Source organism: Ascaphus truei, chromosome 2 (genome assembly GCF_040206685.1).
Source record: "Ascaphus truei isolate aAscTru1 chromosome 2, aAscTru1.hap1, whole genome shotgun sequence".
Taxonomy (NCBI): Eukaryota; Metazoa; Chordata; class Amphibia; order Anura; family Ascaphidae; genus Ascaphus; species Ascaphus truei.
In genome coordinates, this window is record NC_134484.1 from 64928602 (window position 1) to 64954389 (window position 25788).

Genomic DNA, 25788 nt, shown 5'->3' on the forward strand with positions numbered 1-25788 from the left:
ACATCCCACATAAATGGGATTGTCCCTTATTTAATTGCATTGGCCAGAAAAGCTCTGTGTAGAATTGTTCCATATTTTAGTGCATTGACGTGGGGAGATTTGGGACAACTGTCCTGGGCCAGGCCGGTGCTGGAAGTTGAGCCCAGCCAGAATTTGGGTTCAACTTTTGCTGCCAGGCCCCGGCTGCAGCGGCGGGGCCTCCACACCAGAAGTCGGGCCACTTCCGTCCACAGGTATGTACTGTGGTGAGGGGAATTGTGTGCTGTGCTGTGCTGTGACCGTATTATAAATTAAATGTGACAAACCTATTCTAGGCATATTGATGTCATCTTAAGAGCAATGGGTAGCTGACCCCTCTGGCAGTGAAAGGGTTTGTGGTGCAAATGCACTTATTTTGAGCTTGATTAACTAGCCTTTAACATTTTGGGATGCAAGGTGGTGACGAGCACTAGTCTGTGTTGGTATTGTGGGATTTTTTTTTTGTTGAATCTAAGAATAAACTGATGAGCTTTATTTTAGAAAGCCTTTCTCCGTTCCCATACATTAAACATTAATATTGCATAAAGCTTTGTCCCAGTTTTAATAAAGATGTATTATTTTTTTTTAACTTGCAGTGCCACTACTTTTTTTTTTTACCACGGATTGAGGTATGCAATACAAGGGGTAGCTCCCCTTGTATAAACCTTGGTGACCTTGTTCATTGGCCAATGCAAGCTATTGCATTTTTTTTATTTTAATGATTTGCTGTAGATTTTGCTATAACACAAGGCATTGTTCAGAGATTAAGATTTATATGACTAACACATTCTGTTGAGCAGTCCAATTCGGTAATGATTGTGCAGGAAGCTTTGGAAATCTTGCAGGTCTCATTTTGTTAAATTGTAAGATTAATTGAACCTTTGGTGTTATCGGCTGCAAATAATTCAGTAACTGCTTGCAGTACATTTCCATCCTCTCTATTTCACATACATCATATTTAGCTGGGGATACAAATACATTATGAGCTCAGTGATCACGAGAAAATAGAAATCCCTCAAACCAAAGCAAGTCTTAGGAAACCTAGAATGGCACTTTTTTATTTTCACTCCCTAAATGAAGGTTTTAACACAACTGGTCACAATGCTCTGAACAACACTTCTGTCATACAGTTTTGTAACGTCCTAGCATATCCGGCATTGCGCGTTCATATTTCCTTCCCCGCGCGCTCCCGTACTCGTTCACTTTTTCCCGCGCGCCCCCGCTATTCACCAATCCACACGCCGCGTCTCCCTTTTTTTTTTTTGACTCGCGCTCGCTCACGCGGCAGCGGCGGGTACCCAGGCTCCCGAGCGCGCGCCGTTTTCGAGGCGAAGGGACGGTTGGGAAAAAGGCGGGCGATTCGAATGTAAGCGAGGGAACGGCTGGCTTGGGGCACGCGGAGCCTGCTCCGGCCAACGGTTCCCATGGCGAATAGGCAGACCTGGGATTGGAGTTGCCATAGGAGAATTAAAATGTGCCACCAATAATACATCCATTGAGCAGTTGTATTTACTCCTGACTAATATTGAGATTTGACAGGCAGACCGAGCATCTCCTGACAGGCTGATACTGCTTCACAAGGGCACAGTTTCCAAACGTATTTTTATTTATGTATTTGTACATCCAGTACCCCTGACTATTTCCCTGTTTTATTTGATTTGCTTTTTTTTAATTGATTTATTATTATATGGACTCGAGATATGACACTGGCTGCTGGGGCTTCCTACATCGACTGAAGGTGATAAGGGACAGATTGAGGGTACTCTACAACTCATTTCTTCCAATTGATTTGATCTTTGTTTGTTTTTATCCAGGGGTGGGGGGACGACAGAAAGGGAAACATATTTGGATGCATTCATAGTTTGCAAGTGGGCATATAGGCGTTGCCTTCCTTTCCTCATACTAGAGTGCAGAGTAAATGAGTACTTCAGTATGAGGTGATACCCTTTTTTTATTTGGGCTACAATTGATATTATAAGACAAGCTTCCTCAGGTCTGCAGTTATGGGGAGAGTACTAAAATAATAGGTCTATTGGAAAACATGTGTGGCAACTGTTCAGGTCACTAGTGAGCACTGCATTCATTGTATCTTACCATATGTAATTGTGTTAAACCTGCATGTCATTGTGGTTTCTTTTGTATAGAAATGTCCCATCTACAGAGGGCTTTTACCTCAACACAATACAGTAAAGTGTAGGCTGTCTGTTTTTAAGTGTGCATAATATAATTGTGTGTGTGTGTGTGTGTGTGTGTGTGTATATGTATGTGTGTGTGTGTGTGTGTGTATATATATATATATATATATATATATATATATATATATATATATATATATATATATATATATATATATATATATATAGTGTGTGTGTATATATATATGTATGTGTATATATATATATATATATACAATGTGTGTGTGTGTATATATATATATATATATATATATATATAAATATATATATATATATATATCCAGTACCCCTATATATATATATTCGACAAACCTATACATTTGCACGCCCCGGGCGAGTGGATTTAACATCGTGGCGAGCTCCTATTGGCCCAAGCAGCACACATGTGGTATTATTTTTTTTTAAAAACACACGTGTGGTATAGATTTTTTTGTTCGGCGAGTAGATTTTTTTGGTGATTTGTCGACCACTGTGTGTCTCTCTGTCTCTCTGTCTCTCTCTGTGTGTGTGTGTGTGTGTCTCTCTCTGTCTCTCTCTGTCTCTCTCTGTCTCTGTCTCTCTCTGTCTCTCTCTGTCTCTCTGTCTCTGTCTCTCTGTCTGTGTGTCAGAAAGAGAGCGCGCGCAAACACACTCAGAGGCAATATAAATAAAAAAACTTACATTTAATAAATGAAACTTTGTATTTATTAAAATTCAACAAATAGTTTGGATGTTGCTTGGGACTTCTTTGTTTCTTGTTTTATGTTTATTAAAATTGCCTGTTACTGCCTATTTTCCGATAATATGCCCGCAGGCCAAGTATAAAAGGGTGAGTGATCTGTATCTATATATCAGAAAGTAATATCCGGCACACCAGGACATTGCAAAAAGTTTATTATTAAGGTCAACGTTTCTGTCCCCAAGTGTTGAGAAAGGCTCCTTGGAGCCAAAATGTTGATCTTCGTAATAAACTTTTTTCACAAGTCCTGGTGTGCCTGATATTACCCTCTTGTATACCCAATTTCTTAGCAGTTAAAGCACTTGGGTAGTACACCATGTTTTATAGAGTGCCACTATAATCAATGAGAGATAGATATATATATATAATTGATTATAGTTGCACTCTATAACACATGGTGTACTACCCAAGTGCTTTAACTGCTAAGAAAAAAAATATATATATATATATATATATATATAATATTCTCTATCGTGATATAGTCATATAGATATATTGGTATCTATATCTATCTCGCACTGATAGTTCAGAAAATCACAGTACACAAAGCTTGTTAATCTTCAACGTAAACTAACACAACATTTTTCTGAGCTTATATCCCAAATATTATCTCCTATAAACCCATCCTGAGAGTCTCCCAGAAATATGGCAGATTTAGCCTATAAATATCTATATATATATATATATATATATATACGCACTGCATCCTGTAATTTAAAGTTGTCTGTTGAACCCATTTGCTTTGCATCATTAAGTCACCTGTGCTTTCACTGTGAGCACATGGCAGGCAGACTTTTTCTATCATAACACTGCGGAGACAATGTCGGGAAACAAATACAGTGATGTCACTGCTCAAACCATGTTAAGAGTTATTTAATGTTAAATGGGATATGAAGGATTACCACCTTCTTTTGAGTGTTTATAGCGCTGTGGCTAACACCTTGGCATCTTCCCTGTATTAGAGATTATTTTAGTACATTTAATTGAAGTTCAACTGTTCTCCATCACGGGGAAGGTGGCTTCATAGCTATTGCATTAATTAATGTAACATTTCGGCTAGGGACTGGTAATGGGGCAAGTGTGGTCCTTGTGTATATATGTATCTGAAAGGTGCACTTTTTTGCGCTACATATCTAAAAATAAATAGATTGCCGTGGATTTATCTGGTGCAAATATTGGCTTTATATGTTGGCCAATCCTGTGCCAAAAGACTTGTTCTTCTTTAAAAAAAAATGTTAATATCAGATTTATGTGGTGTTTTTGGGTGCGCACACCTCTCAGCTTTGGTACGGAGGGGTGTAACATGAACAGTCCCTGTGAAGGCTGTCATTGCGTAGTCCAGGGATGCTCAAAATTTGTCCTAATGGGCCACCAACAGGCCAGGTTTTAAGGATACCCGGGCTTCAGCACAGATGGCCATGAGGACGACCAGCGTCAGAGGTGGGTTACACTAACCTACTGGTGGGTTTTTGATGGGTTGGAGGGGTGAGATTTTATTCTGGAGATTATGAAAATGTATTATCTTCATGTAGAGTTAAGTGACATTGATGTCAATTAAACTGTATGAAGCCCCACATTTATTTATTTTATTTATTATAATATTGCTAAATAATAGAAATTGTCAGAAATATGTTAACTACACAGACCTACACTTCTTCTTCTTTTTTTTTTACATTTTTTTTTATTTAAGCATTTGCCAGCTGAGTTGCACCAGGGAAGTTTTAAGACTTCCCTGTAATGGAAAGGTAAACTCAGGTCAGTTCAACTCGGGGCCTTATTTTATATCGTCTCAAGTGACTGTTTGGGTTGTTTTACGCCGAATATACCCATTGAAGTCCATGGGAATTTTCAAATGAAAATAACCCGAACGGCCACTTCGGACTATATAGAATCTCATATTTTATTATGTTGACTGTTAATTTTTGTATATCACTATTATTGTTGTAATTGCTTTTATTGACAAATATAACTGAAACGAGATCACTATACAATTTTAAAATACCTAAGCAAAATAATGTAAGCATGAAACGTGATAAACGTTGTTTATTGAAACACACAAAAGATGTGTTCAAGAAATACTGTATGACAACAATGTAAAAACAATGAAAAATGAAAATAAAGAATTTATCATTAAAAAAAAACCTAGCACATTTTTGGAAGCTGGTCAATATGCAAAAAAACTGCAAACAAAAGATAAGTCTCTAAATCCAATCTTCTCTTTTTTTTTTAATATTTAGCAGACTTGGAGAAGGAAGGAACAGAAGATGGCATACGATAGATCTGTATTGGGATGTCTTCCTGTTGACAAAACAATGACGATCAGTGGTGCAATGAAATATGTTGATTACAAAGACTCTTCCATATGTCTGTCGCAAGACAGTGGATACAATGAATCAATAAAAGTCTTCAGCCCAGACTGTGGTGAAAGCCCCAGTGAAACATTGGAAAAGAGAAGTTTGACACATCAATATGAAAACTCTGAGAATATAGATCCCAGTTTGGTCCTCTCTCCAATAAAAAATGAAAACTATTTGGTGCCTTTAACTTGCACAAAAGAAACAAATGGAATTTATGAAACTCCACGAGTTATTAAGAAAGATTATTCCCTGCGTAGGAGATTGCTTCTTTCCAAAGCTACATCTGGAGGAAATTTAGATTATTTTGATGTATCCGAAGGCTCTACAGAAATGTATGGAAGGAAGAAATCTCTTCAGCGTACTCCAAGTTTTGAAGTAAATCTTTCAGATAGTTTTGATGACTCCCCAAGAGATGTCTCCTACAAACCAATTGCAACTAGCACTTTAAAAACGGAAGAGTCTGGAGCATCTTGCCAAAAATGGAGACTATCTTTTGCTCAGCAGAGGAGTTCCACTTTAGACGATTCTAAATGTGATCATGTTCCTGTGCCAGATGTAGAAAACATATCTCCAGTCCAACTTTCTACTCCTAGTGTGACTGATGATAGCATTCTGAGAACTGATGAAAATATTTCTCAGTTACCCAACACGCCAACCTGTAACTTAATTGCACGTGCACAAGAGGAGTTTCTTACTCCCATTAGTAACCTTGCTGCAAACTTTAGCTTTAATTTATCGAATGTATGTACTCCCACTGTTGCACTAGTATGTGACCTTGATACTTCAGTAACTGAGGACAGTGCATTTCACTCCCTCAGCTTCGATAGATCACAAGACTCCATAACTGATCATGAGGGCTCTTTCCAGGAACTCATTCAAAAACCTAGGGACACTCCAAAAACAACGCAAACTAAAAATCGTCTAAGAAAACTAGAACGGTGTCGACGACTATCTACCCTTCGGGAACGGGGCTCACAGTCTGAAGTAGACGAAGAAACTGCTGAAACTCATCTGTTGAGTTCGGCATACAAATCAAAAGTAGCAAGAGAGTCGGTAGATGAAGAAAATGAATTGAGCCTTGATGATTGCAGTGTGAATTCTCTTTTAAAGATTGAGGACTTAACAGGAACCCCTGCCCTGCGTGTAGTCCATGAGATGCTAATGAGAAGCAAACGGAAAAGGCCACAGAAAGTCACTGTACAGTATCTCGTTGAAAACACAGATGGATCGCAACCATCAGAAAATGTACTTTTAAGACTTATTGGCAGAAAAATGGGCTTAGAAAAATTAGATATTTTAGCTGAACTGAAGTATAGAAATTTGAAGCATATACTTGCTATTATATTGGACGTATTGAATGTGGAAGGTATTTGCAGGTAAGAAGTCTTTGAACACCCATAGAAAAACCATTGATGGGGAATATTCATACATTTCTTACCTTGGATGTTTATGTTACATGGACAAGGCACCAATATGATCCACAATGCACCTACCGAGAGGTTACTTGAAATGATTTTTCCAAATCAGAGAGGAAGGTGTGTTATCACCCTCTCTCTAGCTAGAAGCCCATTTGTAGATGCACTCCGGGACTATTAAAACATAACATTTATTAGGTATAATGCTAAAAAAAAGTCTACACATGAAAAAATATATATGACAAGTATGTGTATGGTGTAGTAAAAATAGGATGGGAGTAGGACAGGTGTGGTAAGGTTGAACCCAAGGTGTATTGCATCTCCCGGAGTGCATCTATAAATGAGCTTCTAGCTAGAGAGAGGGTGATAACACACCTTTCTCTCTAATTTTGGAAAAATACTTTACTCAGCTCATCTGGTGCACCCAATGCCACTCTAGGCATTTGTGGGCGCAACTCATATTTACATATCACAGAATTATGTTAGTGAGCAGTATATCCTTTCTTTGTTTTTGTGTTACTTTAAATGATTTTGCCTTTAGAAAGCTTTGTAGGTAATACAGTGAAATTATTATATAATTATACGGAAAGTATATTCCCACTGGAGATGTATTAATCTTATACTGTGAAATCGTGTTTGTCCGGCTTTCTTCATCACTTCTGCCAATACACGAACATAAACGTATTACCATTAAAGAAACAAGACCCCAAATCTTCTACAGGAAAACTGCAGCAGTCGTACACTGATAGACCACCCCACCCCAAGTATGAACAGTTTACATTTAAAAAAAGTTGTGTGTGCACTGATCATGGGCATTTTAAGTGAAACTTCTTTGTGTTTTGTCACAGAAATAGTATTTGTAATGGTGATATTTTTAATTAATAATTAAAACACAATTTCAGTGCCCAAACACAAATAAGTTTCACTTAGAACGTGTGTTTTAGCTATTTGCACTTCTATATTTATAGTAATTGACTTCCTTGTGAGTGTATGTGTGTGTGTGTTATTCTCAGGGTCCTGCCCTCCCTCTCTCCTGATTTCCCCCCCCCCCCCGGCAGTGGTACGGAGACATGGGGAGGAGGGGTCTGTCTGAGCCCCCTGCCTGGAGCAGCCCCCACTCTCTCCCCCGGCTGTATTCTGCTGCTGGTGCCTTCTGTTGGAGCCAGCCCTCTGGCGGAGGTACAGGACACGGGGATGGGGAGGGCGGTAATGGCTCACTGGGGTGTGTGTGTTCGGCGTCTCACTAGGGGGGGAGAGGGTGTGCTCGGCGGCTCACGGGGGATGGGTGCTTGGCGGCTCATTTGTGCTCGGCGGCTCACTGTGTACTCGGCGGCTCACGGGGGGTGGATGCTCGGCGGCTCACGGGAGGGCGTGTTTGGCGGCTCACTCGGCGGAGGGTGTTTGGCGGCTCACTGTGTGTGTGTGCGCGTGCACATGCGCGTGTGCGTGTGTGCGTGTTCCTCCTGACTCCTGCTGGTGGAAGCTGACAAAATTCAGTGGCAGTGAATGTTGCTGATGGCCTCTTCTGCCACCACTGACTTCAGTCTCCACCAACTCCATTCACTGCCACTGAATTTTGCTTATGTGGTAGCTGCCACTACAGAAGTTTCACTTCAAAAGGCATTTGCTCTACTCCTGTCAGGTCTGCGGAGGTTGCCCGTCCCTCGGGCGCATCACTGGCCGTCGCTGGGGGCGCGGGCGGACCTCCGTTCACACGTCGCTCACCAGCTGATGCTTGGATTAGTTTAGATAGTACTTCACCTGCTCTGCATCCAGCCTCCTCATATTGCTGCTCTACTTACCTCTGACGTCACCACTCCTGGGATCCTCTCATTGGCTCCTGTTCCTTTATATGCTTAATCAGCCCTCTGCTGATTGAGCATAGAATTAGTTTTCTGTGTTGTGCTTGCTACTATTGCTCGTTACTGTGCTGTATCTTGACCTTGCCTTCTCGTTGTGACACCTACTCGGACCTCTGCCCTCTCGGACCCTTGGACCTCGGCTCGTCATCAGACTCCCACTCTCTCCTCTCCTTAACCACAGCTTCGGACTTTGACTACTCTGCTCTCTCCAATCCCTGACTACGGCAAGTACCTAGACCATCCTACACTCTCTGACCTGGCTACCCGACCCTGACTCTGCAATCTGGACATGCCCCCGCGGTTGTAGGGCGGTGGTTATATACGTCCCCACCTCAGCTTTGCAGTCTAGTCCAGTTTGTGGATAGCACACGTGACATGCTCAGCCCAACAAACATGGCCCCAGCTGAGGTGGGACGACGTCTACAGGAAGACGACGGTTTGTTTAAACAAGTAGAGACATGTCTAACTCAAAATCAGCGAATGGATCTGCTCCAACACTCACTACATACCATCAGTGACCAGATTAAAAGTCTCTCTCCCTCACCTCCTATTCAGCCAGCACCTATTCTGGCTTCTGTACCCGTGACCTCGGCTTCAGAGCCACGGCTACCTACCCCTAACCGTTACACTTATGACCCGTTGGCTTGTCGGGGATTTCTCAATCGGTGCTCCATACACTTCGACTTATTACCTTCTCATTTTCCCTCTCAATGCTCTAAGGTGGCATACATCGTGTCTCTATTGATGGACGATGCCCTGGCATGGGCCTCCCCGATCTGGGAACAAAGGCCGGACCTGACCTCCGACCTCCACTGCTTTACCCAAGAATTCCATAGTCTTCGACACCCCAGGGCGTAAGGTAACTGCAGCTTCTTCACTCTTAAATATTTCTCAGGGAGATCGCACGGTGGCCCGCTACGTGCTTGAATTCCGTACCATAGCCGCTGAGACTGGTTGGAATGACGAGGCCTTGATGGCAGCTTTCTGGCAGGGCTTGTCTGAGGTCCTCAAGGATGAACTGGTGGCGCAGGAACGTCCCACTAGTTTAGAGGATCTCGTGGCATTATGCGTACGGATGGATCAACGGATTCAGGAGAGAAGGATGGAGAGAGGAAGACGCCAAAGAGGTACACATTCGTTTCTTACTCATACTCGTTCAACAGGAGTGATAGATTCTTCACCGCCAGTTGTAGAGGAACCCATGCAGTTGGGAGGCACCCGCCTATCTTCTACCGAAAAACAACGCAGACGACTCAATCGCCCAGTGAGACTCAGGAGGATTACACTGGGTACCTTGTCTTCTTCTCCTAAACTCCCTTCCAGGATCTTTCTTCCTATCATCCTAATTGGAGGCACCTTCATAACCACTACATGAGCCTTCCTGGATTCCGGGTCAGGAGGAAACTTCATCGACCAGGGGTTTGCAGAGAGGAACAAGATACCCCTAGTACATAAGGATCGCCCTGTAGGGCTCGACGCTATTGACAGGCGGCCACTGCAACCCGCTTCCATATCCTTACAAACTACCTTTCTGTCTGCAGGTCAGTGGAGTCCATTCCGAATGGATACAACTGGACGTCATCCACACACCTTTGGTGGATGTAATTCTGGGCCTACCTTGGCTTCAGCTACATAATCCCCCGAACAGATTGGACCGAGACTCTACCCATCATCTGCAGGGGTGAGCAAACTTTATGCCGAGCCCCCCTTTTCATCCATGAAATTTCTCGGGCCCCCCTTGCCTGATGTAATCAAAATCACATGGAAAAAAAAAACCCTTTATTAAACGGTATACAATGTAAATACAAATATGTCTAAATACTTACATATTTCAACAGCTTGCGCTCGCAAAATTAGACTGCGTCCACGCTGCCGCTGAGAGTGGTGACATCACCAACTCTCCAATCATGAGCACAGGATGTCCTGCATAATTTTGCAAGCACGAGCGGGGAAGTGTTTTCACTTTTTTTTTCTCATTATTTCTGTACATTCATAATATGATTGATATAGTGGCAGTCTACCCTTTCACTTGCAGAGGATCGCAGCGAAGCAGGTTGCCAGCGGAGGAGAGCAGGAACACAGCGCTATTGCAGGGCAGACACCGGAAGGAGGGGCGTTTGACTTCACCCGCCCATGCACCTCCCCGTACCTCCGAAGCCCCTGCGCGTGTACCTCCGAAGCCCCTGCGCCTGCACCTCCCCGTACCTCCTAAGCCCCCGCGCGTGCACACACTATCACGTGGCCGCCACCTGCACTATCCTGTTCGGCCGCCCCCGCACATCTTCTTGGCTGACCGCGCACAGCTTTTTTGCCCTCCCGCGCAAAGCGTCTGCCGGCCCGCGCACCCAGGTTTCGTCGCACACGCCCCCCCTAAATAATCTTGCCCCCCCAGTTTGTGCAGCGCTGCATTCAATCACAACACACACAGACAATCACGACAGACACAGCACACATCACAACCAACAGACACAACACAATCACAACACCCACCCAGACTATCTCAGCACCCACACTCAGACACCACACACAATCACAGACAACATAATCAATCACAACACCCACACACACTCTATCACAACAAGCACAGACAACATCCACCCCCCACACATACTCAATCACAACACACACAGACACAAACACTTTCACCTGGTGAGAGGGGTCGGGGGAGTACTAAGCAAGCTCCTGCTTTAGTCCCCCCGTGGGCTGCGGGAAACAGACAGCAAGAGAAGGAGGGTTTGTCTGTGTGCAGAGAGAAGCCCCACCCACTCTGAAAGACACAGAGCAGAGAATCAGCAGCCTCAGCACAGAGCTTCTTGGCCGCCCGTGCATAGCTCTGCCCACCCCCAGGTTTCCTCGCATGCAGCCTGTGCCCCCCTAAATAATCTTGCACCCCCTCCCCCCAGTTTGCGCACCGCTAATCTAGAGCACCCGGTGTCAAGAAACTTACCTGACTCCTACCAAAGATCTAGCAGGGATGTAACTTCCGGAACAGGATAAGGAGCAACTTCCAGAGAACTATCGGGAATTCGGGATGTTTTTGACAAAGTGCAAGCCGAGGAACTTCTACCTCCCCGTCCCTATGATTGTCCCATCGACCTCTTGCCTGGCTCCATTCCTCCCAGAGGGTGCTCCTATCCCTTTCCCCTCACGAGACCAAAGCCATGAAGCAATATATCCAGGAGAATCTTCAGAGAGGTTTCATCCGAAAGTCGTCGTCATCGCCTGCAGGGGCAGGATTTTTTTTTGTAAAGAAGAAAGATGGGTCAATGCACCCTTGCATCGACTACCGCGGCCTCAATAAAATAACTATTAAGAATTGTTACCCACTACCCTTAATTGCAGAGCTATTCGACAGACTTCAATGCGCCATAATTTTTACCAAGTTGGACCAGCGGGGAGCATACAACTTGGTGAGAATTCATCAGGGAGACGAGTGGAAATTGGCCTTCAAAACTCTGGATGGGCACTACGAGTACCTGGTTATGCCTTTTGATCTCTGCAACACACCCGCAGTCTTTCAAGACTTCTTGAATGAGATCTTCAGGGCCTTCTCGACCACCATGTAATCGTTTACCTGGACGACATCCTGATATTTTCAAAAAACACTCATGAACATCCGGGACACGTAAAGCAGGTTTTTCAAAGATTGCGAGAAAATCACTTGTTCGCCAAATTGGAAAAGTGCCAATTTCACCAGACGTCAACTTCCTTTTTGGGATACATCATTTCCGACGCAGGACTTGCCAAGGTCAAAGCAGTCATAGAGAGGGGACAAGGCCAATCTCTCAAGGCTGTACAAAGGTTTCTCGGATTCGCAAACTATTATCGCAGGTTCATCAAAAACTTCTCTGTGGTTGGGATGTTATATTCCTCTCTTATTTCCATGAATGATTTAACTTTTCCTCCTTGTTGCATGTCTCCTAACTTAGAGAGCCCTTTCTCGTCACATTGCTTAAAGATATTTGAGTTGTGAGCTGGTGTGAATTCGGGGTTGGATCCAATGGGTGTTAGGGGTGAGGGGATGGAGGAGATTTGCCTGTGTTTGCAGTTTTTATCCCAGATGTTTAGGGAATGCAGTAAGACTGGATGGGCTCTATAGGCTGTTTGTCTGTTCCCCTTTTTTACCCATAGAAGAGACGCTAACTCCTTTGTCCCTGCTTCCGCTCTCTCTTCCAATGCATACAACTGGCACACTATGTTTCCTCAATTCAACCAAGTGACACTTGGAATAGGCCACTCACCAACTTTGAGAGCCTATTCCAAAGAGGTCAATACAATAAAGGGACGATTGCCCAACTCTATCAGGTACTTTTAAAACAATATGATGACCAAACAAGCAAAAATATTCTAGACTGGGAACACGACATAGGAAACTCCCTAGAGGAAGAGGACTGGGCAGAAATCCACGAAAGGACAGCTAAAGCTTCCCGATGCTCCCTAATCAGGGAAACAAACCTGAAAGTCCTACACAGATGGTATTACACACCAGCCGACCTCCATTCCTTTTTCCCGCTAACCTCCCCAATGTGCTGGCGTAATTGCGGTCAAATAGGCACATTTAAACATATATGGTGTTCCTGCCCCAAAATCATCCTATTCTGGGGAAGAATTAGACGCCTAATAGAAGAGACAACAGGGGTAGAGCTAACATGGGACATAGAAACAGTACTCTTACTAAAACCGACTGATGGACTTGAGAGAAAAATAGACTCTTTGATAACATAGATCCTCTCCGCAGCCAAAACTCTAATAGCAAGACATTGGAAACAGAACGACCCCCCAATGATCAATGAGGTATTGCACAAGATAAACTACATAATGACGATGGAGAGACTTAAAAGCCTAATACACAACAGACACAACACCTTCCTGACAACATGGGACCCCTGGGAGACTTACATATGGAAGAACCCAATAGGAACCATAAAATAGTAAGGAAACCAGAAACAACTACTACAGGTTAGGTAGATCTAGACCTAGCATAGGATGTGACAAGTATCATGGAATGTTTGCTTCCTGCATGAAGCCAGTGATGAATGTTACCCCACTGCCCTATCCCCCCCACCTCATAACCCTTTTATTTTCTGTACCCCCCCCACCCCCCATTCCCTTCCCCCCTTTATATGTTACCATGTTTCCTGAAAAATAAAAAAATATATATGTTAAAAAAAAAAACTTCTCTGTGGTCGCTCCTATCACGGACTTAACCCAAAAAGGAGCCAACCCAGCTCACTGGCCACCCGAAGCTACCAGGGCATTTGAAATATTGAAGAAGGCCTTTGTTTCAGAGCCTATCCTTGTACACCCGGACTCCCCTTCACGCTCGAGGTAGACTCTTCTGATGTGGTAGGCGGGGCGGTATTGTACCAGAGAAAGAAACCCCAAGCCAGACTTCATCCCTGCACTTTCTTTTCAAGGAAATTCTCTACCGCCAAACAGAATTGAAGTAGGAAATCACAAACTGCTCGCCATTAAAATGGCTTTGGGAGAGTGGAGATACCTACTCGAAGATACAGAGGATCCCATCACCATCCTGACCGACCATAAGAACTTGCTATACATTGAGGGTGCCCGACTCCTGGGGTCATGACAGGCACGGTGGTCCTTGTTCTTCACCTGTTTTAACTTCGTCATATCTTACCTTCCCTGTTCAAAAAAATATAAAAGTGGATGCACTTTCACGGCAATTCCTGGTTGAAGATAAGGCCGCGTCTATAGTGCCTTCGATGGCGACACGACGGGTGACGTCACCCGTCGCCGAAAGTTATATTTCGCGGGGCAGCGGCATCGCGGGTTTCCGGGCATTTGATTGGTTCAAGGGCCGCCACCTGAGGCGACAGCCCTTGAAAAATCAAATTTTGCCGGCTACCAGTTTTCGCGACGTTGCATTGTCACCGTCGCACTTACTATAAGCGCACACGGCGGCAATGCATTTGTTTTCGGGCGACGTCGCTGGCACTATAAGCACAGCCTAAGTCAGAGGATCGTCTAGAGACCATACTTCCTCCGATTTTGTATTCTTTTGGCTAATAACTTTTGACACTTTACCAGACATCACAACGGTGCAAGACCATATCTCAGGGGGCCTTAATGTCCCAGAGGGATGCCTGTTCACACTACCCATCTTTCACAGGAGAGTAATGGAATGGGATCACGCGTCCAAGACAGCTGACCATCCAGGTACAAGGAGGACGATCAACCTACAGCGGACCTTCTGGTGGCCAGATATGCGCAAAGATATCAAACTATGTTGTGGCGAGCGCCACTTGCGCGTAGAACAAGATGCCTCGCAATAGAACACTGGGTCTCCTTCAACCGCTTCCAATCCCAGATTGTCCATGGACACACCTCTCGATGGACTTCATCGTGGAGCTGCCGAAATATAAAGGGATGGATACTATTCTAGTAGTGGTTGACCATTTTTCCGAAACGGGCACACTTTATTCCACTCATGGGCTTACCCAGCGCCCCCAGACTCTCCGAGGTGTTCATTAAGGAGATCTTCAGACTTCACGGAACGCCCCAAGCCATCGCCTCTGACTGAGGCTCCCAGTTTATTTCTAAATTCTGGAGGGCCTTCTGCCCAAAACTGGGCATTTCTCTACACTTTTCCTCTGAATACCACCCACAAACCAATGGCCAAACAGAACGGACCAACCAATCCCTCGAGCAGTTTATTCGCTGTTTACTTCTCACACTCAGGACAATTGGACGGACCTTCTTCAATGGGCAGAATTCGCACACAACAATTTATGGAACGAATCCACTCAACAGTCCCCCTTAACCAATTATGGTTTTCATCCCTCTGCTCTTCCCACCCCAGTACGGGGGTTCTCGTTGCTGAAGATAGGATTCAATACCTGCAGGATTCCTGGGAGAGAATTCAAGAAAACCTTAGACAAGCCGATCGTCATCATCAGGACTCTCCCAATTACACAATAGGACAAAAGGTTTGGTTGTCAACGAAAAACATTCGCCTGAAAGTGACCTCTCCCAAATTGGCACTTTTCGTCATTACGGAGAGGATCAACCCAGTTGCTTATCATCTGAAACTACCTACAACCATGAAAATTCCCTCTGTCTTTCTCAGTTCACTCTTAAAACCCTTCAGCCAAGATCCTCAATCTCCTATTCAGGACCTACCACCTCATCCCATCTTAGTAGATGGCCATCAGGAGTTTGAGGTGCAGGCAATTCTCAACTCCAGAATATCAAGGGGAGGACTCCAGCACATGATACATTGGAGGGGCTTCGGGCCCGAAAGAAAATGGATCTCCCAGGAACCGGTACATGCCCCGAGATTTGTCCGGGCCTTTCACCGCAAGTACCCTTCTAGACCACACATGGTCCGCCCGGAAGTTGCCCCTGAAGAGTGGGGTATTGTCAGGTCAGCGGAGGTTCCCCGTCCTTCAAGCACATCACTGGCCGTCACTGAGGGCGCGCGCGGACCTCAGTTCACGCGCACGTCACTGCACTACGCAGAAGCTGGCTCCTCCGCATCTCGGCACGGTGGCCGGGCTCGCCGGCGCTGTGCTCCTCTCGCGCCGCTCACCAGCTGATGCTCGGATTAGTTTAGGTAGTACTTCACCTGCTCTGCATCCAGTCTCCTCGTATCGCTGCTCTACTTACCTCTGATGTCACCACTCCTGGGATCCTCTCATTGGCTCCTGTTCCTTTATATGCTTAATCATCCCTCTGCTGATTGCTGAGCATAGAATTAGTTTTCTGTGTTGTGCTTGCTACTACTGCTTGTTGCTGTGCTGTATCTTGACCTTGCCTTCTCGTTGTGATCCCAATTCTGACTCGGACCTCTGCCCTCTCGGACCCTTGGACCTCGGTTCGTCATCAGACTCCCACTCTCTCCTTTCCTTAACCACAACTTCGGACATTGACTACTCTGCTCTCTCTAATCCCTGACTACGGCAAGTACCTCGACCGTCCTACACTCTCCTACCCTGACCCGGCTACCCGTCTCGGACTCTGCAATCCGGACCTGCCCCTGCGGTTGTAGGGCGGTGGTTATATACGTCCCCACCTCAGCCTTGCGGTCTAGTCCAGTTTGTGGTTAGCACACGTGACAACTCCAGAACAGTCGATGGATAACATACGATATCCAAACTCGCAGCTTTCTGTTGGCTGCCTTTCCCTCTTTCTCCTCCCTCCCACCCCCTTCTCCCTTCCCCACTCCAGTAATGAGTTGGTACGCAGTAGCTCCTAAAGCAGAGACCCCAAGGGTGTAGGACTAATGCCATGACAACTTTTTATTTATATTTCTGCACTTTCAACTTCTTCCTCCTTTTTTTTTAATGAGCTTAAAACTGCCATTCTTCTCCCAATTGACTAAGTTTGGAGTGAGATAATATATTTTTCTTGTACATAACTGACTTTTTTGCAGCACTGTACATAGACTTTTTGCAGGCACAATGAATACCTTCCCTGTAGAGCTTACAATGTAGTTTTGGGGCCTGAGGTATAAGGGTATAAAGAGACTTTCCCAATGTCATAAGCATAAGGGGTTGACACTGACTTTGAAGCAGATGAGCCTGGTCCAAATCTTAGTGTAGTTTCAGAGTCAATGCTTTTTTTTTTAATGGATCCACTTCGGCAAGTTTTATTCTTGACCATCCATCAAACTTGTACATATTCACCACAATAAATACTCTACCCTATACTCTATCTCAGTGGTTTTCTAACCTTTTTTTTTTGGATAAGGAACCCAAAGTGAAATTCTGAGGAACCCCCAACCATCTCTAATAGCAACTTTGTGATCATATGTATTGTAAATTCTTCTGTATTTGATACAATTTTCTAATGACCAAAATTTTTCAGGGATGCCCAGGGAACCCAAAGGTTCCTAGAGCAGTGTTTTTCAACCAGGGTTACTATCTCATTTTGCAAGGTCTGGGGTACGTTACCATGTGTTTTTAGGATGTCCTTCACAAATTTAGAAAACTCAATATATATATGTTAAATAACGGGAGTGTGTCTCAAGAAGGGTTCTGTGCAATTATTGTTGCCTCACACTGACTCTTTTTTAGGTTTTCCCAAGGGGGGAAAATGTATCTGATTTTTAGGGTTTTAGTTTTGATGAAGGATTTTGCATTGTGTCAAATAGGAAAAAAAGTTGTGTGTGCTGATCACGTGCATTTTAAGCGAAACGTCTTTGTATTTTGTCACTGTTTTGTCACAGAAATTGTAATGGTGATGTTTTTAAGTAATCAAAACACAATTTCAGTGCAAAAACGCAAAGAAATTTGATTTAGAAAGCGTGTTTTAGCTATTTGCACTTCTACATGTTATAGTAACTGAATTCAGGGTCTGTTATTCTTGGGGTCCTGCCCCCCCTCTCTCCTGACTCTCTCCCCCCCCCCCCCCGGCGGTGGTACAGAGACACGGAGGGCCTGTGAGTCCCCCGCCTGGAGCAGCCCCCACTCTGTCCCCCGGCGGAGTTGTGTCCTGCTGCTGGTGCCAGCCCTCTGGTCAGAGGTACGGGGACACAGACGTGGCTCACAGGGGGAGAGGGGGGGAAGAGGGTGTGCTCGGCGGCTCACTCAGCGGCCGGTGCTCGGCTGCGGTGTGTGTGTGTTTTCCTCCTGCTGCTGGAAGCTGGCAAAATTCAGTGGCAGTGAATGTTGCTGATGACCTCTTCTGCCAGCAGTGACGTCACTTCTGTCACCACTGACTTCCGTTACCACCAACTCCATTCACTACCACTGAATTTTGCTCATGTGGTAGGTTTCGCTAAAGAGGTTTCACTTCAAAAAGTTTTTACTATAAATTCAAATATATGGTAATTGTAAATTGGCAGTAATTGGTTACTTCATGAATCCAGCTATTAATTAAAGTGAATAACCCAGGGCTGTCCAATGCTCTAGCAAAAAGGCGTACCACTGTGGTAAATTATAACGTAGTATTGTTTGTAGATGGGATTAATGCATTCAAATCGCGTATGACCAAGGCCAAAAATATATAATCAATCTGTTCACCTACCCAGGTTCTGAGAGCTCACCTGTCTGTGAATAGAACCCAGGATCATAGATGGTCCGTGGAATCTGTCCCACTGATAAACTGCAGTCTCGAGGTGCCGCAGTCTCGGCAAAGTGATATGGTGACTGATCTCAGCATTGTGTCTCCAAACCATAAAGGAGCAGACGAGTGATCCAAAGCGTCCAGAGTCCCAGCTAGCAACAGATCTCATGGGAACTGAAGCGATTATATAAAAATGTTTAAATCTTTATTCGGGGCATGTAAAACAAAACAGACCTCTTATGGCGCTGTGTTGAGAGGAAATCTGCACTCCCATGTGCAGAGTGGATTATAAATCAGTAATGAAAAGTTCAGTCCGCGCTCTGGCTCTTTAAGCTTGGATTGTTGGTCCCTCTCAGTTCTCTTGCTGCTTCTGTGTTTATGAGGTGTCTCCCCCACCTCCAAATGTGGTCTCCACCGGAACCCCGATGGTGATACCAATATCAGCAAAACAAGAAAAAACACAAAAGCGCACCAAGATGAGAGATAGATATTGTATTAGCAACAAATAATAAAATTAGTAACTTACTCCAGCGCGCGGGTCTGATCTCTTAGAACTGAGATTACCCTTCATATTTCCTATGTGATGCCCTACTCCTGTGATAGACACCAGATCGGGGATTATTAAAGAAATTTTATATGTAAGTTACTAATTTTATTATTTGTTGCTAATACAATATCTATCGCTCATCTTGGTGCGCGTTTGTGTTTTTTCTTGTTTTGGATTATAAATCACTAACGATGAAATCCAACTTTTCAGAAGACTTTCCACCTCAAGGAAAAGGAGACAAAAACATGGGTAACGCACTATTGTAGTGTTTTCCAAGTAACAATAAACTAAATATAGCTGGCAGATGCCATTTTAATATTCCATTAGAAAAGATTGTATGTCAATCTAAGTAAAAAGTGTACAAACTTACATGACTATCATAAAAATGAGCACTCCTTGCTCTCAATAAAAAGCTGCTCCGCCGGTTAGGAAAAATTGGAATCCTACTCACCACAGGTGACTAGGACATAAACCTTAGCGTGGAAATATCACTGATCCACCGTAGTAGGAGAACTCCGTGGTGACGTCAGCAGAGGAGCCGAACGGCGAGGTCTCAGATGAATCCAGACGGCAAGGCATCCATGGGAGACACGTCCAGACACATACCAAGAGCGGTGCACCGAGGCTAGTGATATTTCCAATCTAAGGTTTATGTCCTAGTCACCTGTGGTGAGTAGAATTCCAATTTTTCCTAACCGGCGGAGCAGCTTTTTATTGAGAGCAAGGAGTGCTCATTTTTATTTTTGTGATGTTGTCATGTACGTTAGTACACTTTTTACTTAGCTTGTATGTCAATCTTTTCTAATGGAATATTAAATAGCATCTGCCAGCTATATTTAGTTTATTGTTACTTGGGTAACGCACTATTGTAGTGTTTTTCCATGTTTTTGACTCCTTTTCCTTGAGGTGGAAAGTCTTCTGAAAAGTTGGATTTCATTGTTAGTGACTTATAATCCACTCTGGACATGGGAGTGCAGATTTCCTCTCAACACAGCGCCATAAGAGGTCTGTTTTGTTTCAGTACTATAACTGGTTGTAAGACAACCAGTGGGACTTTTTTAGGCAGCATTGTGGGCTTGTGTTTACAGGACTTTAAGTTTTTATGTCACATTATATTTGATATCACATCTTATTTTTCAATTGTGACACTAGCGCTGATTTATGCACTAAATTTCACTTTTATTCAAGGCATACTGAAGAATACAAAAATGAGGGGGGGAGGAACGCGTAAATACTATCCTCCCCACAATAGGTATGATGTCAATTTAGAAATGTGGGAACCCTCCCCCACCCCGTTTGTTTTTTCTTTGTTTTTTGTTTTTTTTCTTCTTATTTCTCCTTTCCCTTCCACTTTGTCTAGGGTTTTAGGTATGTTGTATCACTTTTCTGTTTTTGTTCATGCTGATTAGTCTCTTTATTTTGGGTTTAAGAGCTAATGTAGGTTAGTTGAATTACATGACATAGATGCATCTAAGCTTGATATGTGACCATACAGGTTGGTTTCTTTATTATAGATTATACTTTATGGATCCAGCCTATGCTCTATGTAGTATAGTTGTTTCGTTCTATATATTGCAGTAATATAACATTATAATCTGAGGATTTTAGTCACTGTTTTATATATGGATGTTCTATCATGATTGGTTAATGATACAATACATACACTTACCCAGAGAGATTGATTTTATCCAGCTGGGGCTTTTTAAATTGACGTCCTATTGTGGGGAGGAGGGTATTTAAATGTTTGTCCACTTCCCACTCGTTACTCCTTGAGAAAGCGCAGCTTGGCGTGAATTGCGTTGGAGGATTTATCTGGGTTTTTTTTGTATTCAGTATGTCCTGAATAAAGTTTTTGCATATTTTTTATATCGATTTTGAGTTCCCGTGAGATCTGTTGCTAGCTGTGACTCTGGAGGCTTTGGATCACTTGATTCAAGTGACGCTGTTCCTCAGAAATTGGATCATGTACGTGGGAATTGTGTAAAATAAGTTTTAAAATTATGAAACTAATGCTTTTAATATGTAACATATTTTGATCCTTCTTGTAGTTTTTGGAAAGTCAGCGAGGAATGGCGTCAAATAGTTGTTGAAGATAAGAATGCCAATCAAAGAAGAAAAATCTTCCTAAAAAGACAGAAAGCTGAAGTTGAGGTAAAACTGTGTGTCAAACATAAGTATAATAAGTATATTTTCAAGTAATTAAACTTAACATTTCCATAGCAAATAAATGCTTTGAAGATTTGTTTTATATTTTTTTTAATCCAATACCTTTTGGTGATACCATTTTCTAGCCCTCCAAGGTTTGTTCACAAAGTGAATATGATGCCATCAAAAATCAAACAGATAAACATGAGTAGCAGATAAATTTAAATTTAGCATTCCCAGAGAAATGCAGAGCATGTTACTTTTTCATGAGATACAAAAAAAGTCATAGTTACTTTTAATTGTATTTTTTAAAAATTTTTTATTATACCCACGTTGTGGAACTGCCACTTTAAATTTCCCAGGTGAGCTTTGGGGTTCTGTGGTTTTGGGCTGGAAGGAACCCAAATGTAAAAACACTCCACTTATACTTTTTGTGTAGCTTTCTCCCAACTATTGCCAGCTTGCGAGCGTCAAATTCTGCAAAACCGATACAGGTATAAATAACTCCTGGTAGGAGATGGATTGATTCTGCCCTGTTTTGGTATGTATGTATGTAGCTCGATTGAGTTCCTCTAAAATCTGTTGCTAGCTGTGACTGGACGCTTTGCATCACTATTGATTAAAGTGATATTGTTCCTCAAATTGGATAGTCTACTTGGGAGTTGTGGAAAAGAAGTTTTAAAATACTAAACTAATACCTTTTTAATATGTAACATCTATTTGATAGATATATTTCAAATTATATTTACCAACTGTTTACTATTGTTCATCTCCCAGGGACCCCACAGGTCCAATTAATAAAAAGAGTAAAAATATAAATTGGGAGGGAGCTGCACAGTCAGCCTGGCGATACAGAGCGATGAAGCAAGCCATAGTGATATCAATAAATGTCAAAATAACTGTTTGATTTGTTTTCCATTTTCTTCTAATTGCAAAATCTAGAATCTGCAATGCAGTATGTTGAAGTTAGTGATGAGAAAGCGAATAGCGCTTCAGACTTTGTTTGTTTGAATATTAAACTCTGACTCTTAACAAGTATTGAAAAATTATGTTCATGCTCCTACTGACTGCAACATTAGAATTTGTTGTACGCTTCTAACGAGAAATATGCATTGCACGTAATTTTTACATTTCATGTCCTGTTAAAAAAAAAAAAAAAAAAAAAAAAAAAAAAAAAGGAATAATCAACACTAAATTATATTGATTATTTTGCTCCAGTGGTGTTCCTCATGGGAAATAATGGAAGACCTTTAAGTAAAAGATAATTGTAACGATCTGCTGAGGTTTCCTCAGTGAGTAGTTAATACCCCATTTAAGGTAATTATTATGTAAGTGTCTTGGAGGTTGCAGACCCAACCGTGAGATACGGTTGGCAAGAGTTGATTTACCACAAAGGTAATTTGAGCTTTATTTTATTTTTCAAATATCCATAGCAAGGACGGCTGTTATCCATTGAAGATGCTGCAACCAGATTAAACCTTTTAAATCGATCAGCGCTAAGATCTGTTCAAGCTCAAGCTAGGTCTGCATTTCAGACACCGACCTCTACAGGTTTTCGGACACCAAAAGATACAAACTTCCTTCCCCAGTCAGCAAGCAAACCACAAATATATCTTAAGGTTGGTGACAAAGAGGATCATGCTAAAGACAAAAAATGTATTTGCAGATTTCAGGTACACAAACAAGTTCTGGTGAGTAAAAGTGATAAAAGACCTCAGCCGTACAGAGGACAGTACTTGTAAGGAACCGTTGCATATCTTGGGTTCCCAAACCTCCCTTATCCCATAATTATACAGCGTACAGTGTTTCCACTGCAGCCAGGGTTTGGAAAATTGAAATGAGTACTCCTAGTGCAATGTGTTTTGCTTATTACACACTAATTTGGATTCCTTTCATCATATGTCTGCTGATTCACAAGTTTGAAAGCTTGTAACATAACTACGGTACTTGTTGGTCCAATAATGGGTATCATACCACCTACTCCCTTTCCCTCATTTACCTGACTGCATGGAAGAAAGGTCCAAAACGGCTACCCACCCTTCTTTGCATAGTTTTTAAAGCAAACCCTGGACTAGAGAAGTGCATGGCAAGGAAACATATTTACAGAAAGCTGTTTTGACCTTTTTTGTGTTTCAGCCGTTTCAGTACGGTTGCCGCCATTGTTTGTGAAGCTGGTTGTGGTTACGTAGCGGGTATAAAAAACACATTCATACTTGTAAAAAGTAACAAACCCACCCTAACCTCTTGATACATAACACTTCTCAGCATATGTATGACCGGTCCACAAACCTGCAAAAACAGAGAAGGTAGCGCTAACTATATATAATAATATACCCTAATAGGAGGAATAACCTCACATAGGGGGCTGCCTAAATACTAAAACTGACCCCCTGGTCAGATCAAAAAACAGAAAAGGAATATAGTATTAAAATGGCGCCGACGTGAAAAGGATATATTCACCAACAAGGAGAAACCGATATGGATTCCAGACAGTAGAGTTGAGCTTAAAGAAAATACAAAAAAACACAAAACATAGTGTAATACTGCAGATACAAAACAACATACAATGTAACACAAATATTCAAGAAATATATATCAGCTGAGATCAAGGGTGATGGGATAGGAAAACATTTAATAAAATGGATTTAAAACACTGGACATAAAAACATATACAAATAATATAAACACAATAAGAATAAAACTATTGATTGGACAATAGGTTGGGACAAAAAATCAGCTACACCAGGTGGAATGCCCACTCACCGGACGAAGAGTATAAACAGGCGGTGGATAAATCTGAGAGTATCCCCTCTCTTTCAGGTCACACAGCTACTGCACCGAGATCTGCAACGGGAAGGTAGCTGCACACATCAGACCGCGTACGTTCGCCTTCTCCTGGCACTTGTTCCTCCTCGTAGCTGAGGAAGAGAGCAGCTCGCTCTCGAAACGCGTAGGGTTAATTTGTTGGGACATAGAAGCTACACCTAAGTTACCCCAGTGCCGTGACGAATCAGCTGTCCATCGGCTTGCACTCAGGAACTACGCGAATCTGTTGCGGTGTACTTGCCACCAGCCGTGAGGAGGGAGGAGAGCTAAGGGGAAGTGAGCGCGCGCAGCACAGCGTGTGCAGCCGCCATCTTGGCCTCTACCCGGTGCAATGGCTGTGTGATCCTTGCTGGTCTGCTGCGTTCAGCTGCGTTCCAATTACCATCAGCTACGAGGAGGAACAAGTGCCAGGAGAAGGCGAACGTACGCGGTCTGATGTGTGCAGCTACCTTCCCGTTGCAGATCTCGGTGCAGTAGCTGTGTGACCTGAAAGAGAGGGGATACTCTCAGATTTATCCACCGCCTGTTTATACTCTTCGTCCGGTGAGTGGGCATTCCACCTGGTGTAGCTGATTTTTTGTCCCAACCTATTGTCCAATCAATAGTTTTATTCTTATTGTGTTTATATTATTTGTATATGTTTTTATGTCCAGTGTTTTAAATCCATTTTATTAAATGTTTTCCTATCCCATCACCCTTGATCTCAGCTGATATATATTTCTTGAATATTTGTGTTACATTGTATGTTGTTTTGTATCTGCAGTATTACACTATGTTTTGTGTTTTTTTGTATTTTCTTTAAGCTCAACTCTACTGTCTGGAATCCATATCGGTTTCTCCTTGTTGGTGAATATATCCTTTTCACGTCGGCGCCATTTTAATACTATATTCCTTTTCGGTCCACAAACCTGCCTTATCCCATAATTACACATACAGTGCTTCCACTGCAACCAGGTTAATAACTCACTATTTTCATGAAAAAAGGTCAATGGTAACCCGGTTATAGAAATATTGCATTTTGTTCTCTTCTGCAGGTTGCCAAAACTCTCTTCACAGATGAAGCTTTAAAACCATGTCCACGATGTCAATACCCTGCAAAATATCAGCCATTAAAAAAGCGATGCATATGCAGTAGAAAGGACTGTGGATATGACTTTTGTAGTCTTTGCTTGTGTGCTTTTCATGGCTCAAAGGAATGTAGTAGTGGATCAGCAAAGAGGAGAAACCAAAAGGATGCCCTTCCTGGGAGTGCGCAGAGCAAGAGAAATTTAAAAAGACTTTGATCCTCTCCCCCTTGGACCCTTTTATCACTGTTTTTGAGGTTGTAACCTTCAGTAATTACCTATGCACGATTATTACTTCTTGTACATTTTGGGGCTTGTATAAAGATTGTAGTACATTCACATGGTTAAGCATATGGGGCTCAAAATCACTTGGGATTGCAATCTGCATATTGCAGTCATATAGCACTTGTTGGACCTATTTTTGCATCTAACGGGCTTAGCTCTGTGACTTGTGATGTTTGAATAATACTCAACTGTTTTTATATGTAAATGCATTAACTTGTTTAAAACTGCAAATAAGCTTTCCACTTTGTTTTAATGTTCTTTTTATATAATTTTATCATTTTGTCCTTCCAAATAGTTGTTTTTTTTAAATAAAATATTTTACTAGTA

The 25788-nt window shown here is 42.7% G+C and overlaps 1 protein-coding gene across 2 annotated transcripts; it reads left to right on the forward strand.

Moving 5' to 3' along the window:
* Positions 1-1368: 1368 nt before the first annotated feature.
* Positions 1369-25528, forward strand: FBXO43 (F-box protein 43). 2 transcript variants are annotated; one of them, XM_075582629.1, is made up of 5 exons: positions 1369-1777; positions 5169-6664; positions 21190-21292; positions 22720-22905; positions 25147-25528. In XM_075582629.1, the coding sequence occupies exons 1-5, from the start codon at positions 1706-1708 to the stop codon at positions 25393-25395; spliced, it is 2106 nt and encodes a 701-aa protein (XP_075438744.1). In that variant the 5' UTR covers positions 1369-1705; the 3' UTR covers positions 25396-25528. The 2 variants fall into 2 exon arrangements, with proteins under 2 accessions (XP_075438744.1, XP_075438745.1); XM_075582630.1 differs by having other exon boundaries at positions 1369-1756; positions 5172-6664.
* The last annotated feature ends 260 nt before the right edge of the window (positions 25529-25788 follow it).